Genomic DNA, 13,524 nt, shown 5'->3' with positions numbered 1-13,524 from the left:
AACAGTACAGGCAGACACTTTATCTGTGATTTGTATACTGTATTCTTGGGATAATGATAACTTTCCAAATTTAAATTCTGCTACAGCTGAAGTGAAGGGGATATATTGTTTTCATCACATAGGTGACGAGTTGCTGGCACAGATGAAAAGGGGATATTAATGGTATCTGGCACTGCTTCAAAGTTTCCCAGCTTGGCTGCTCTGTGGAATATCTGAGTGCTAAAACTCTGTACTTGTGTCAGAGCTAAGATGTTGCTCTTCTAGATGGCTGTGGGGAAAAAAAATCAGCCAAGTGCATTTCAAAATGAAAAGCTTTGAAGTGCATGGTTATAACTGGGTATTGTGTTATGACATGAGAGAATTACATCAGATGAAAACTTTCTTTCAACCTGTGCTGTCAAGATTAAAAAAAACCCAACCAAAACACTTGCAAACTTTAGAGTAGTAATTTTTAGTAGTTACCTGTGAACACAGATTCCTTAACCTTTGAGTAAAACACAAGGCATGAAGTGCAGTTAGAAGATGAGATCAGGGATATCTTTTCCTAGCCAGTATTTTCTTCTTGCAATGTCTGTTAAGAAAAATGCCTCTTTCATTACAGTTTGACATTATTATGTAAAAAAATGTTATTGTAGTAAGCATTGCAGCATTACTATATGTGTTAGTTTCCTGTGGCAATAATTAAATTTAGGGCATGAGATGCATCTTTATTATGTTCTTGTGAGCAGTGCTATAGTTTGTGCTATTTTGATGAAGAGAGGTATAGGTTTATGGATTCTACTGCAGATATTTGGTGAGGTACACAGAAGATTTTACATTGTTTCCCACCAAAAAGATGTCAGTGAAGAGGGACATTTTACATGTGGCATTGCCAGCTATGAAGGGTGAGAGGAATATGTTTCAGCCTGCTGGAAATACAGAGCATGAGGTGTGCAGGAGTCCATTCTGAGAAGCTTTGAAATTCAGTTCTGCTTACTTCTGCCTGCTTCCTTTCAAATTCTTTTAATGTAGCTTGTGATACAGAGTAAATGCTTAGCTCTGCAGAACTTTACTGCCAAAGTAATTCCTCTTTCTAGTAGTCTGTTTCCAACTAGTAGCTATTCTGGGAACTACAGCTCAAATATTTGTGCAGAGAAGTTGTGGCACAAAAATCTTCTAGGTGTTAATTTGTTTGGTTTGAAAGTCTGAATTATGGAACTGGATCATAAGCAATTAGTTAATTAAAAAAAATGGTGAAATGTTTTAAAATTGTCTTCTGTGTTTGCTCAGAATATGCAAGCCTGCTGTTTGCCTAGAGCTTGGTTGTGTGTTTTTTTCCCTGGCAGGAATTCCTACAAACCCCAGCAAACCCACCAGTTTCTCACTGAGGGTGGATAATGCAGTTCCACTGGTGACCCAAGCCCACGCAATTCAACCACTACAGATTCGAGCAGGAATCCTTTCTCAGGTTGGCCTACTTTAAAGCAAAAACTCTTCCTTATTTAGTTAGTGAATGTTTTGGGGTGCAGAGTTCTGTTGCAGTCCCTCTCTGGTCTGTGCTGTGCTGTGTGTGTTATTCAGTGAATTCCTGTGCCATAAAAGCTGCTGTGCTTCCCAGCAGGCGTGGTCGAGCCAGACACAGCAGATCCTGGTTCCTGCATGGCAGCAGGTGGCACCAGTGGCAGCTCCAGCCACATCTCTGCCCTCTGATCCTGTGGCTGGCCCACAGAGGCTTGGAGACTGGGGGTGAGTCCAGCTGCTTTTGTGCCACACCTCAGTGGCTGTGATTTGCCAAGCACCAGGGGTGCAAATGACCTGCAATATAAACCTGTCTCTCCTTTTCCTCAGGAAGATGATTACCCAGGGCACCCACTACAGCTCAATGATACCACAGCCTCTTTTAGCACATCAGATAACCTTGTCTGCCCCTCAGCCAATTAGTGTGGGCATTGCACACGTTGTCTGGCCTCAGCCTGCAGCTACCAAGAGGAACAAGCTGTGCCAGAACAGGTTGGTAGAGTATTTCTAAGATAGAACATTCAAAGACAGTGTACCTGTCATTGCTGTTTTGTGGGCAAGGGAAGGAATTGTAAAAGTGACATCCTTGTTGGACCCAGTTCCTCTTAGTCTTTTGGAAGAATGTGTTCTACCTCCTTAGGTTTTCAATATTATTTTGGTAGTAGACTAGATGGGACAATACTTGCAATACTATTAGTTTTAATTCTTTTTGATTAGTCTGTGCCTGTCATGGTGGAATGTTGTCTTTACAGGCTTTAGGAAGGTATAAGAATATCCTGAGGTAGCTCTAATGGGCTATTCCTAAGTTTACATGAAGGAGGTTTTATCAGCTTTAGACAACTGAAAATAAAAGAGAGGTTGTGTAACAGGGTTGCTGTGTGCCTTGCAGTCATCTTTCACTGATAGCCAAAAATATTTCAGCTGCTTGCTGAAGAAAATATAAGAAAGTAGTAGAAAAAGTGTGGGGTGCTCCATAAGGGGGGCAGTATGGATTATGTAGGCAGTGTCAGGAATCCTGTATTAAGCAAGGGGTTCATCTGGAGGCTACCAGCTCTTGTTCTCAAGGAGAATCTTTGCAGGAAATATGGCTAGATTTTGTTTGCTTGTTTTTCACACAAATGGGATTTTCATTTGTTTTTTACCTTTATAAGAAAGTGGGATTTGATGTTGATGTCTTTGTTACATACTTGTTAATGTCTGAAACCATCCATGCCGAGTATTTTTGCTTGTATTTACTGTTCTGTGTTTTTCTAAACTGGTGGCTTAGCCTACCATTTTGGGCTTAACCTACATTGCCTGCTTTGGTTTTGTTGAAAACAGCAGAGTTTCCTGATCACTAAACACCAAACAATGTGTTTCCTTCACAGGAGCAACATGCTACAGAACACCAACATCCAAAACTCAGCCTTCATCTCTCCAAAGATCCTCAACCTGAAGGCTGTCAAGAGGCTGAGCTGTGTGGAAGCACAGGACAATCTGAACTCAGAGGGGGGGCTCAGGCTGGCCCCTGACCCCTCTGTGGCCAGTGGCCCACGCCAGGCTCTGTTCCTGGCCAGCTCCCCCAGCCCTGTCAGCGTCATCACCATCAGCAGTGACACCGACGAGGACGAGGTGGCTCGGACGCACTCGCTGAGAGAGTGAGCACCTGCCTGCCTTCTTGTTAAGCTTGGCTTAAATACAGCCTGTGGTGCCTAAGAGGCTGCCTAGGACAGAGTTAAAGGAATAAAGCAGGGATTTATAAAAGCCCTTCCATGATTCACCTTGGGCAGGGCAAGAGCCTGGCCAGGGATACACCCAAGATGGACCCTGAGTCACAAATTTTCCCACTTTTATAAATTTTGGTCCATTGGGGTAAATTGTCCAATTCCAGCTCCAGGTTCTGCAGTCCCATCCTCCCAGATTGCTCACCTCAATTCTCTTTTTTGCACATTTTGGGGCTGAAGCTGCTTCTTGGTTCTGAGGCTGGGAAAGGATTGTGTTGTCTGACTGAGCTGTGAGGAGAACTTTCTAAAACTTCATATAAATTTCAGAGTCACACACCAATGCAGTGCAGAATCTAAAAAATATGAAAGCTAAATCTTGATGCATCATTTTAGCACAGCTAATGAACCTGAGTTAAAAAGGACAAACAAATCAAATTTCAGCAGGAAGTTAATTCTGTAGCACCCTGTTATTGAAAGGGAACACCACCACCAAAAATCTACCTCATTAATTGTGTGTGTTACACCTTTTCAAACCACAGGGATTTTAGGTTTTTTTCATATTGTCATGCCCCATTTATTTGTTGAAGAACAATATTCTTGCTGTGTATACTCAATGTCACCATTTTAGCAGTAGCATCCAGTAGATACTATTACGCTTTTTTACTATTTACTGTTTTTTACTATTACATTTTCTACCTATAAATAGAAAATACTTCTCTAACAGTGTAAAAAGGTGAATCTTTGGGTACAAAAGCAGGAGCTGGGTATTGTCCCCCAGTGGAGTTTCCTTTCACAGAGCCATCACAGAAGCATGCAAGGCTTAAAAGTTTAATGTTTGTTTGACTTCATCCTTGTAATAATTCAGAGCTGGAAGAACTTGTATTTTAAATCCAAGCTTTGTTAAAGGTTTCAAGGCTCTGAACTGCTGTAGTGAAACATTTTAATCTATGTGTTTTAGTATTGATTAAGTAAAATAATTATCCATTTAGTAGGTTTTAAAAAGTGCTAGGCTAGGCTAGAATTTTGAAAGAACAGCGGTTTAAAACTTGGTTTGGATGTAAAAGAAGCAAGGAATTGGATGTTAATTTACACTTAAGGGGCCTTGTATAATAATGGACCATTTTTTATTTCTTAATTGCTGTAAATGGGTGGTGAGTGGTGTGTTTCTGTGTGCAGGTGTAAGGGGAGCCTGGAGTGTGAAGCCTGCCAGAACACGCTGAACATGGAGCGCGTGTGCTCGCTGAGCAGCCCCGACAGCACGCTCAGCACCAGCTCCTCAGAGCAGTCCAGCCCCTCTCCCTGCAAGAGACCCAACAGGTGACACCTCAGCCTCCTTTCTGCAACCACCTTAGTGTGCAGCAGGCCCAGCTTGCACTAAAAATGCACAGGTTTTGTTATATTGCCAGCTGGTGGGGGTAAATGATCTGTTTAAAAATTGATTTACTGGCCTGCAGTTGCACAGCATAGACTGCTCTGTTCTCATTCCTGACAGATCTGTCTTGCTGCATTGGAAGCTTTGAGAATGCTGAATGAATGGTGTTCACACAGAAAATAGAAATGTTGCATGCAACTTCCTTTGGAATAAAAATCTAGAGTTGCAAGATTATAAAATAAGCCAAAGTAGTATGTGACAGATTTGGTCACCACATATTTTTAAATTTCTGCAGCCTCTGGTGTTCCCATTGTGTAAATCTTGTAATCTTTAATGACATTGATGCCTTTTTTTCTTCTACCAAAATTAAGGCTCACTTAGGTGAACACTGTTCATGTGAACAGCTTTTAAATGTTTTATCTTCACTGCCTCGTGTCCAGCTTGAGCCTTCAGCAGTTTCATTGTGCAAAATGAATTCTAATTAAGGTCCTAATGAAAAAAGTTTGTTTAAAAAAATTAAAGATTCTATCAGAGCACGTATTGACAAGGAAGTGGGACTTCAGGTCTGCATCAGGTAGTCTTACTGGTTGGTAGTTAACATTGTCAGTCCTTTGATACTCTTTAATAACAAAACATTCCAAAATTCTGATAAGTTTTCATAGAAACCTGTTTGATTTTATGGTATTTTCTTTTAATTGTAAAGAACTGACTTGTATTTTAATTCTCCTTGGTAATTCTACTTAATGTCAGTAGCAGAGGAGTGTGTTGGATTCTGGTTTCAGTAGCATTCTACTTATATTAAATCAAATAATTAGCAACTCAAATCAAAAGTTGTTAATACACAAGTACAATTAATTGCTCAGTAGTTGTCACATTATCACTATTTGTTACTTGTAAAAACTACTCCAAATTACCTGATTCTGTTGGTTAAATCTTCAGACTTTTGTGCTGGCCCAGTGCCAAAGTGCTTTTCACAAGAAGCTGATTTTCATAAGTGGATTTATTCGTATTGTCCTATTTTAAACAACACGCAGAAAGGATGTGTTATGTGAGCTGTAAAATCACTAAAGGACTTGATCATATGTTTAGTCTTTAGTGAATTCACTGCTGTTTCTTGTGTGCTGTAAGTTAATTTTTGATATAAAGAAGTTCTCTCTTTTCTCTGAGCCTTGCAATTTGTGGGCAGGGTGAGTTTGCATGGATGTGCTTGTCTAATTATAATCAGTTTTATCCACCTTTGAGTAATTTCACTTCTCTACATTTAATGTATTGATTTAAGAAAATGTACCTCTATTGTGAAAATCTCTTTGCTTCATTGAAATACTTTTATTTTTTTGTCAGTATGTCAGATGATGAACAGGAAAGTGGATGTGATACAGTGGATGGTTCCCCAAGCTCAGACTCCTCAGGACACGACAGCCCCTTTGTGGAAAATGGCTTTGTAGACAATAACAATAAAAATAAGGAAGCAAGAGCCTCAGTTAACCCTGAAACCAAATCAACAGTTTGCACAGTAGTGGTACCACCCATGAGACTTGAAAACAGGTTACATCTTGAGGAACAGATGGTGAATACAGGTAAGTTAGTTCAGGTGGTTTTTTTCTTTCTATGCCAGTAGATAAGAATAGAAGTATCAGTATTTATTCAATATATTTATTCAATATATATGTGAAGATTTTGACCTACTCATACAGCTGCTAATCTGTAGTAACCACTTCTAAACAGAGCTAGTGTTTGACTTTAATTGGTATATTGTATTATTATTTCTCCCTGCATGCTTAAACAAATGAAACCTTGTCTAACTTTTGCCAGAAGAGAATAGTGACAACAAAAGCATTAAAAAAAAACCATAAACAGCATTGTTTGTTTCTGTCTTGCAAGATGCTACGTGCCAGCCACTGAGAAAGGGTCGGTCTGTCCTGGGAAGGATAAACCAGTCTTCTGTGGTGGGAAACCGTCAGCAGAAACTGGCATCAGCATTCCATCAGCAACATGGAAACTTCAGTCAGGTATGTGCACTCACATCTGGCAGGCTCCAGACGTGGGGCTGGAGAAGCTGAGTTCCAAACTGAGTGCTCACAGTTTCAGTTGCTGTTTGTGGCAGCTGCAGGTTTTCAGTAGCTTGATTAAAGAAGTGCTAAAATCTTGAAAAACAGATTTTGACTCACTGGGCAAGTCATAAGTGTCTTTCATTTGGGGTCATTTTCTTAAACAGAAAAGCCACACTGGGAAAATTGTCAATGGTTGGACAATATCAAAGCACGAGACAAAAATAAAAATATGTTAGCATTTCTTTTTCCTTTATCCAAATGCTTGGTGTGCAGTTAAAATCTGCAGCTGTATCTCAGTGTTGTTCTGTCAGTAGTGTGCATGAAAATCTTTTAGTTTGAGTATCCAGAGGTGAGATAGAGCTCAGCAAACCCAACTGTTTCTTACCTTTGCTGCCAGGTAATGGAGGGGACATGAGGCTGTGATTGTAGTTCCATCCAATGTTAGAAGATACCTACAGCTAATTTAAAAGTTACTTTTATCATTGTCCAACAACACAGTAAATGTGTCTGCTGTGGCTGGGAGCTGAAGCTGACACATGACACCAAGCTTAAGCCCCTTTTAATTAATTATCTTGGAGCTGTAGCTGCATTGAGCTTTGGGTTAGACAGCTGGAGGTACATTAATGTGAGAGCAGTACCTGTTTGTGTAAGTCTTGCAGAGAAGCTGTGCATATTGTAAGTTAAATGCTAAATGAAAGCATGCCATGTGTAGATAAGAGGATTTAGCAATAATGACTTGAATAGTTTAGATTGAAAGAAACATTTGGGTGGGTGACACAGTCGCCCCTTCTGCACGATTATGCAAAAGGATTGGTTTAATTAATTCTAAGAAAACCTTAATATGATCAGCATGGCATTAATTTTTAATCTCTTCAGTGTCTGCAGCTCCTCAGCCCCTTGGCAGAAAGTGTAGAACGTTATTTTCATTACAAAAATTTATGCTGATCCTTCCTTCTTTGGTAGATGCCCTATGTAGTTTGAAGTCTGCATCATTTAATGGGAGTAATTGATTTTTAGTCTTTTCTCTTTATAACTGTTAATGATTGCCACATCTTCCTGTGATCATAGACCTAGACTTCTGTTTGCCTAGTTGTCTCAGATATTTTCAATCCGTTTATTATTTTTCCTGCTCTCCTCTAAAATTTCTCTCCTATTTGTCCTCTTTGTGCCTCATTATGGTGCCCAAACTGAATGCAGCACTTCCAATTGATGCCAAGCCAGTGCTGAGTAGAGTGGAATAAGCACCTTGCTCATGTGATACATGGTATTTCTGTTAAAACAGCCCAGCATGGCATTTTATCCTTCTTTTTTTCCCTTTGCAAGAGCATTAAAATAACTTGTGTTCTGTTTTCCATCTCTTATTGTCTGTGCCGCTACCTACATAGCTAACATATCTTTTTGTTCTGTCAAAGCATTTAACAATCCCTGTCTCTATACTCCTGATTTTAAGTTGACTAGTTTTAGTGCATTTTCCTCCATTTTTCCCCACTCTCTTTGCCCCGGGGATCTCTAAGCCCTGTCCCTTTCTGTGTTGCCAGGTCCAGCACTTCGGCTCGGGGCCGCAGGAGCGCAACGGGAACTCGGTGCCGCGGAGGCAGCAGCAGCAGCAGCCTTTCCTGGCAGCCACGGTGGCCAGCCACGCCTTCTCCTTGCCCCAGGGCAGCCCCAGCCACCTGGCAGGTGGCAGCTCCCACCTGGGAGCCCAGCCCGCCCTCCTGCCCTACGCCTCGCCCGCGCCCGTGGCGCACCTGCTGGCGTCGCCCTGCGCCTCCCGAGCGCTGCTGCAGCACCCCGCGCACTGCTACAGCCTGGCCCGGCCTGGCATGGTGCACCAGGTGCCAGTGGGCATCAACCCCCGCCTGCTGCCTTCCCCCAGCCTGCACCAGACTCAGTACAAGCCCCTCTTCCCGCCCCACTCGTACCTGGCGGCCTCGCCCGCCGCCTACGCCGGCTTTCCGCTGAGCCCCACCAAGCTCAGCCAGTACCCCTTCATGTGAGAGTTTGGCTCGGCAAGAAACATGGTGGTCATCACCTATTAGCCATGGCACAACAGGAAAATTATTTTTTTGAATCATGTAGACTTGGGTGCAATTTAAACAACTCTGAGCTTTAAAAAAAAAAAACAAAAAAAAAACAAAAAACAAACTCACTTTTAATGTGTTTTGCACATTTGGTATAACTTGTCTTTGGTCATGTTATCTTCTTATATAGTAACTTTAGACAGGTGACTTATGGGAGCAGAAATCTGGTTTTGCTCCTGCTATTTTTTATAAAATTGCCTTCTAACTAGTGCAAGACACGTCTACATTTGGGAAGCCATTCAGTGTACAGAACTAGAGCAACAGATGCACATGTGTCAGCAGTACAGGTGTAGAAGTAACTCGTTTGTGTTGCGTACCTTGGTGTTTAAATGTTGAGTCACTTATCTAAAAGTTGAGCTGTTGTTCTTCACATTGCATGTGTCTTTTGCATGGGCAAAGAAAAGGCCTAAACATTGCTCTTAAATGTTGTTGTCCTAATAATCTCAGCTGCATTGTAAACTGTTCCCACACATAGTGCCTTAAATATTTGAGGTTGTTAATGTTATTACTTATATATAAATGTTGAGGACTGCAGCACTTAAAAATTCAGATCTGCTGATTTTTTGATAGAGTAATGCTCTTTTTGGGTTTTGTGTGGTATTATTTTAGTATTGGGTGTATTTTCCTGATTGAGAAGGCAGCATGTTTTGCTGTAGCTGAATTTTGCTGTCTCTTTTTTTTATTTTTTTTCCCCCCCAGAATGATCTAGCTTCAAGACAGGACTTTAGTAGTGCTTAAGGAAAGTTGATTCAGTAGCTATTGAGTAGTGACACACAAGACAGTATTTCATACTGGTAAATGGAACTGCAATACAACCTAAGTAGTTTTATTTTAAAAGTGTTTGTCTAATTGGGTATAATAAAATGTTTAGAGGTGAGGTAGGCATGACTGACTAGCTAATGAAAGGAGAAGCCAAGTGCTCATTGATCCGTGATGTGGTTTCATCTTAGCTTGAGCAAACCATGCAGTATTTAATAACTAGTAGCAGAATATTTACTGTTGAAGCTTGAAAAAGATGTGAGTTCTTTGTGTGCAATCTTTCATTTATGCATGGGAGAGATTTTAGTCTTTTTACATGAATAGTATTTGTTTTAGCCTGTTGTGGGTGTTTGCTTATTTAATACATTCCGTCAGGGACGTAAATTACATGCTTTTTGCATAATTTTTTTTTTTTTTCTTCTCCTTAGGAAGTGTCTTTCTGTTTTTTGTTTTGTTCAAATGAAGTTGCTTTTGCAGCACCAAAGACTTAATCATCCATTTCCTATAAAAGGTAGCTACTTTTTCATAGACCTCAAGTATACTGTAGTGTAGAGATGGGATTTATGGAAGGTATTAAGCTGAGGCTGTGTTTTAGCTTATGGGCAAGTAATAAATTGTATCATTTATCTTGAATGTATCATAGATAAGCTGCTATATAATGATTGCCACTTCAGATAGCTGTGAAATTAGGTGATTAACTAGTTCTTTCTTAGCCTTCTAATTTCTGTACAAGTCTAATTACATGAAATAGAAGCTGGGTTTTGGGTTTGGTTTATTTTATTTTATTTTTTAATTTCTATTTTGTTTTCATGTTTGAAGTGTCGTAACTACTATACTGTAAATGATGGAAGATGATTGCATATGTTTTTTTGGGGTGTGTTATTTGCATCAGTATTTTATCTCCATTAACTTTGAGCTCATCACTGCATATAAGTGGATGTATTAATGTAACTTAATTTTTTTTATGTTTTCATATTGGCATTGTGTAGACACTTAAGGAGCTGCATCTTGCAGGCTTGACTTAACTTTTTTTAAAACAAAATCTGGAATACAATCCTTGCAATGTTGACTGGAATAAGAGTGAGAAGCATTTGAGTTTAACTCTGTCAATAAGCTAATAACTGGTAATCTTTTTCTTTACTCCACTAACACAAGCAGTGTTTTATTTAATGAATGTCTGAATGAAATAAATGTGCCTACATTTGATTTATTTTATAAGTAATAATTAAGATACAACAGTATTAGATCATAAAGGAAAAAAAGAAAATACCAGCAGTACATTTTTAATCACACTGAAAATTAAGAAACCTAACTTTTCCCAAAAGTTTTGATGTTTTTAGGAATCAACTCTATGCATTTTGTACAAGTGTGTGTGTGTATAAAGTATACATTAGCAACTAGGAGTATCCTGATGAATTTGCAATCTTACCAACACCATGTATGGAAAGCCTGAACACAGGGAGTCAATTTGGATGTCCACCTTCACCACTTCAAGCTCGTGCTGTGTGGTCCAGCAGGCAGTTTTCTGTTCACTCCCTTTTTTTGGTGCTCACTCCATTGCAGGCAATGGACACACCAAGAACCACCAATGCAAGCAGAGCACATTGATTTTTGTATTGTGGTAACAACAACAACAACAACAAAAATACTGTTTTTGTTTTGTTTTGTTTCTTTCCTGGGGCCACGGGGATCATCATGAGTCTGATGTATTTTCTGTATTTTATTTTACTGTGCTTGAGGTTTGGAGCTGATGTGCTTGTTGAATTGACACCACAGTATCCTGCCCTATGCAGGAAAAGGTTGCTGTAAATGTGCCCCAAATTAGATCTGCTGCTCTTTCTATGTGTTGTAACCTTAGAAATGTCTGCATTTCAAAGAATGAAATATTTGGGATCCTGCCACTGCTTAAATTGAGCACACCAGGTGACTTTCCCCCCTCCTCCCTCAATATACTCTGAGAGAACAGACTCTTGTCACTGCAAGTGTCTGGGGCCCATCTGTAGAAATAAAAAAAAAAAAGCTTTCAGGGTGAGGGCTTTTTCTGTGAAAAAAGTCATCCTCTGAGAAGCCTTTTCACACCAAACCATTTTATTGCCTTTTTTAAATAAAACACTGCATGACTACGGAATTGCATATCTGCATTTTACTTTAATTTGCAAGGTTTTATATGAATTTCTTGTGTTGGGTTTTTAACTTCAGGGTGTTTTATTGGTCAAATATGCTACTGTATTAACTTCTTTTTTTTTTTTTTTTTTTTTGTTTTGTTTTGTTTTAGTTTTTAAATTTTCTGTTTTTACTGCTAATTAACGTGGTTTGTGTTAAGTAAAAGTTAAATCACACTGCAAGCTGTAGGAAGACTTGTTCTAGAAACACCCAGTGATAGAAACTTGATTTATAAGGTTGAACTGTTACTGTTTAACAATTTGTAGACTTGTGGCTTTTTTTTTTCTTTTTTTTTTTCTTTTTTTTTTTTCTTTTTTTTTTTTTGTTTGCTTTGGATTTTTCTGCTACACTAGTTCGCCATGTAGCAATTGCACTGTGCAATATTACAATATGAGGACTGGGAAAATTTTTTATGGATGTAATGTCTCTTACAGTTTGCGATAGTATTTCTTTCTAGTTCTCAGTGATTTAAATGTGACCAAGCCTTCTGTACTTTGTCACAAAAAGCGGGTTTTCCAGGTGACTATTTTGGTGAGTGTCAAAATAAGAATTTATGGTGTATTACTGTCAAGATTCACTTTGAATTAAAATATATATTGCAGCAGATGACTTTTGGTGGCTTTTATTTTTTGCTGTGTTGCATGAAGGCAAAGATGGTGAAAATTCACTGGGAGGGGTCTAAAATCCTGATGTGATCATTCAACTAAGCTTCTTTCTGAAATTTTAAATTTTATTATTTTTGACACCAAAATATTTCAGAGTTGGCAGAATGCTTTAAATGGCTAAATACAAGGTGCTGCTGATGTGGATCTGTCCCAGCTCTCACCCTTCAGTGCAATTGGTCACAGTGTCTGCAAAGCTTCTCCTGCAGCTCTGTGCCTCAGGTGATGTGTAAACACCTCTGTCCCAATTCTGCAGACACCTCTTACTTTGAAAGCTGCTTCCTTTCCCTTCTTTACAGCTAGCCTCGTGTATTGTTGACTTTTAAATGCATGTTGGTGTCTAGATCCCACTTCTCCCACAGCAAATAGAGCCACTGGTTTGGTGCATTTCCACTCTCACTTCTGGCAACACCTGACAAACAAGGAAAGGCAGCCTGAGCCTTTCAAAGTGAATACTCCTCCTGTGAAGTCCTTTCTTTTCCTGGTTTCTATTAGTCATGATGTCCAGCTGTCCCCTAGGTTCTTCCTCATCCTGTGGAAGGAGTGGACTAGGACAGGCAGCTATCTGTAAATCATCTTCCCCTTTAATTGTCTTCAGGGTGACAAACACTGGTTTAAAAGCTGGTGTTTTCCCTGTCACTAAATGCAAAGGACAGGTTTGTACTGCAGCTAAGGTGGCAAATAATTCAAGGAAAAGCTTCCAGAGTCAATGGGGCTGTCCCATGCCACAGATCTGCTGTAAGTTAATAAATGTAACAGGCCTGTGATGTTCAGCAGGTGGTGTTGGAGCACCAGGGCAAGGCTGCAGCCCCTCCTGCCTCTCCCCACACTGTGGCTGTCCTGCTGTGCAGGAAGGTTTATTAAGTCATGGGTAAGGTTTAATGGTGATTAATGTTAATTATGTCTTCCTGCCTTTCACCTGGAGGAAGGAAGTTGCATTTTCTCTCTCAGGAGGGGTGGGTTTGTGCTCTGAGTGGGTTCAGATAATTCTACCTGCACTTGTCCTGGGGAACAGCACTGAGTATTCTTTGTTAGAAAGATAAAGCTTTATGCTGAGAGGCTGAAATACACATTACAGAATGGATTCTTCTCCTTAGACCCTGAAATGGCAGGGCAGGAGCACCTACACCCAATTGGCAGAGATGCTTGGAGGCTGGACTCCATTCTGTGGTTGTATTTGGGGAGTGAGATATTCATCAGAATGAAAAATGCCAATTGTTCTCTTGCAAAGAGGTA

At 39.9% G+C, this 13,524-nt stretch overlaps 1 protein-coding gene across 8 annotated transcripts in view; it reads left to right on the top strand.

The window, feature by feature from the left end:
* Positions 1 to 12,232, top strand: part of HIPK3 (homeodomain interacting protein kinase 3) — a 64,617-nt gene extending 52,385 nt beyond the window's left edge. For 4 of the 8 annotated variants that reach the window (XM_056493911.1, XM_056493908.1, XM_056493915.1 and 1 more), the window contains 8 exons: positions 1,326 to 1,447; positions 1,598 to 1,725; positions 1,828 to 1,989; positions 2,865 to 3,134; positions 4,377 to 4,517; positions 5,914 to 6,149; positions 6,454 to 6,581; positions 8,162 to 12,232. In XM_056493911.1, the coding sequence (XP_056349886.1) occupies positions 1,326 to 1,447; positions 1,598 to 1,725; positions 1,828 to 1,989; positions 2,865 to 3,134; positions 4,377 to 4,517; positions 5,914 to 6,149; positions 6,454 to 6,581; positions 8,162 to 8,620 (1,646 nt within the window). In that variant the 3' untranslated portion in view covers positions 8,621 to 12,232. The remainder of the gene's footprint in view (positions 1 to 1,325; positions 1,448 to 1,597; positions 1,726 to 1,827; positions 1,990 to 2,864; positions 3,135 to 4,376; positions 4,518 to 5,913; positions 6,150 to 6,453; positions 6,582 to 8,161) is intronic. The other 4 variants (XM_056493914.1, XM_056493912.1, XM_056493916.1 and 1 more) reach the window with 1 other exon arrangement.
* The last annotated feature ends 1,292 nt before the right edge of the window (positions 12,233 to 13,524 follow it).

Source organism: Oenanthe melanoleuca, chromosome 5 (assembly GCF_029582105.1).
Source record: "Oenanthe melanoleuca isolate GR-GAL-2019-014 chromosome 5, OMel1.0, whole genome shotgun sequence".
NCBI classification, from domain to species: domain Eukaryota; kingdom Metazoa; phylum Chordata; class Aves; order Passeriformes; family Muscicapidae; genus Oenanthe; species Oenanthe melanoleuca.
This window is presented reverse-complemented; position numbering and strand designations above follow the sequence as displayed.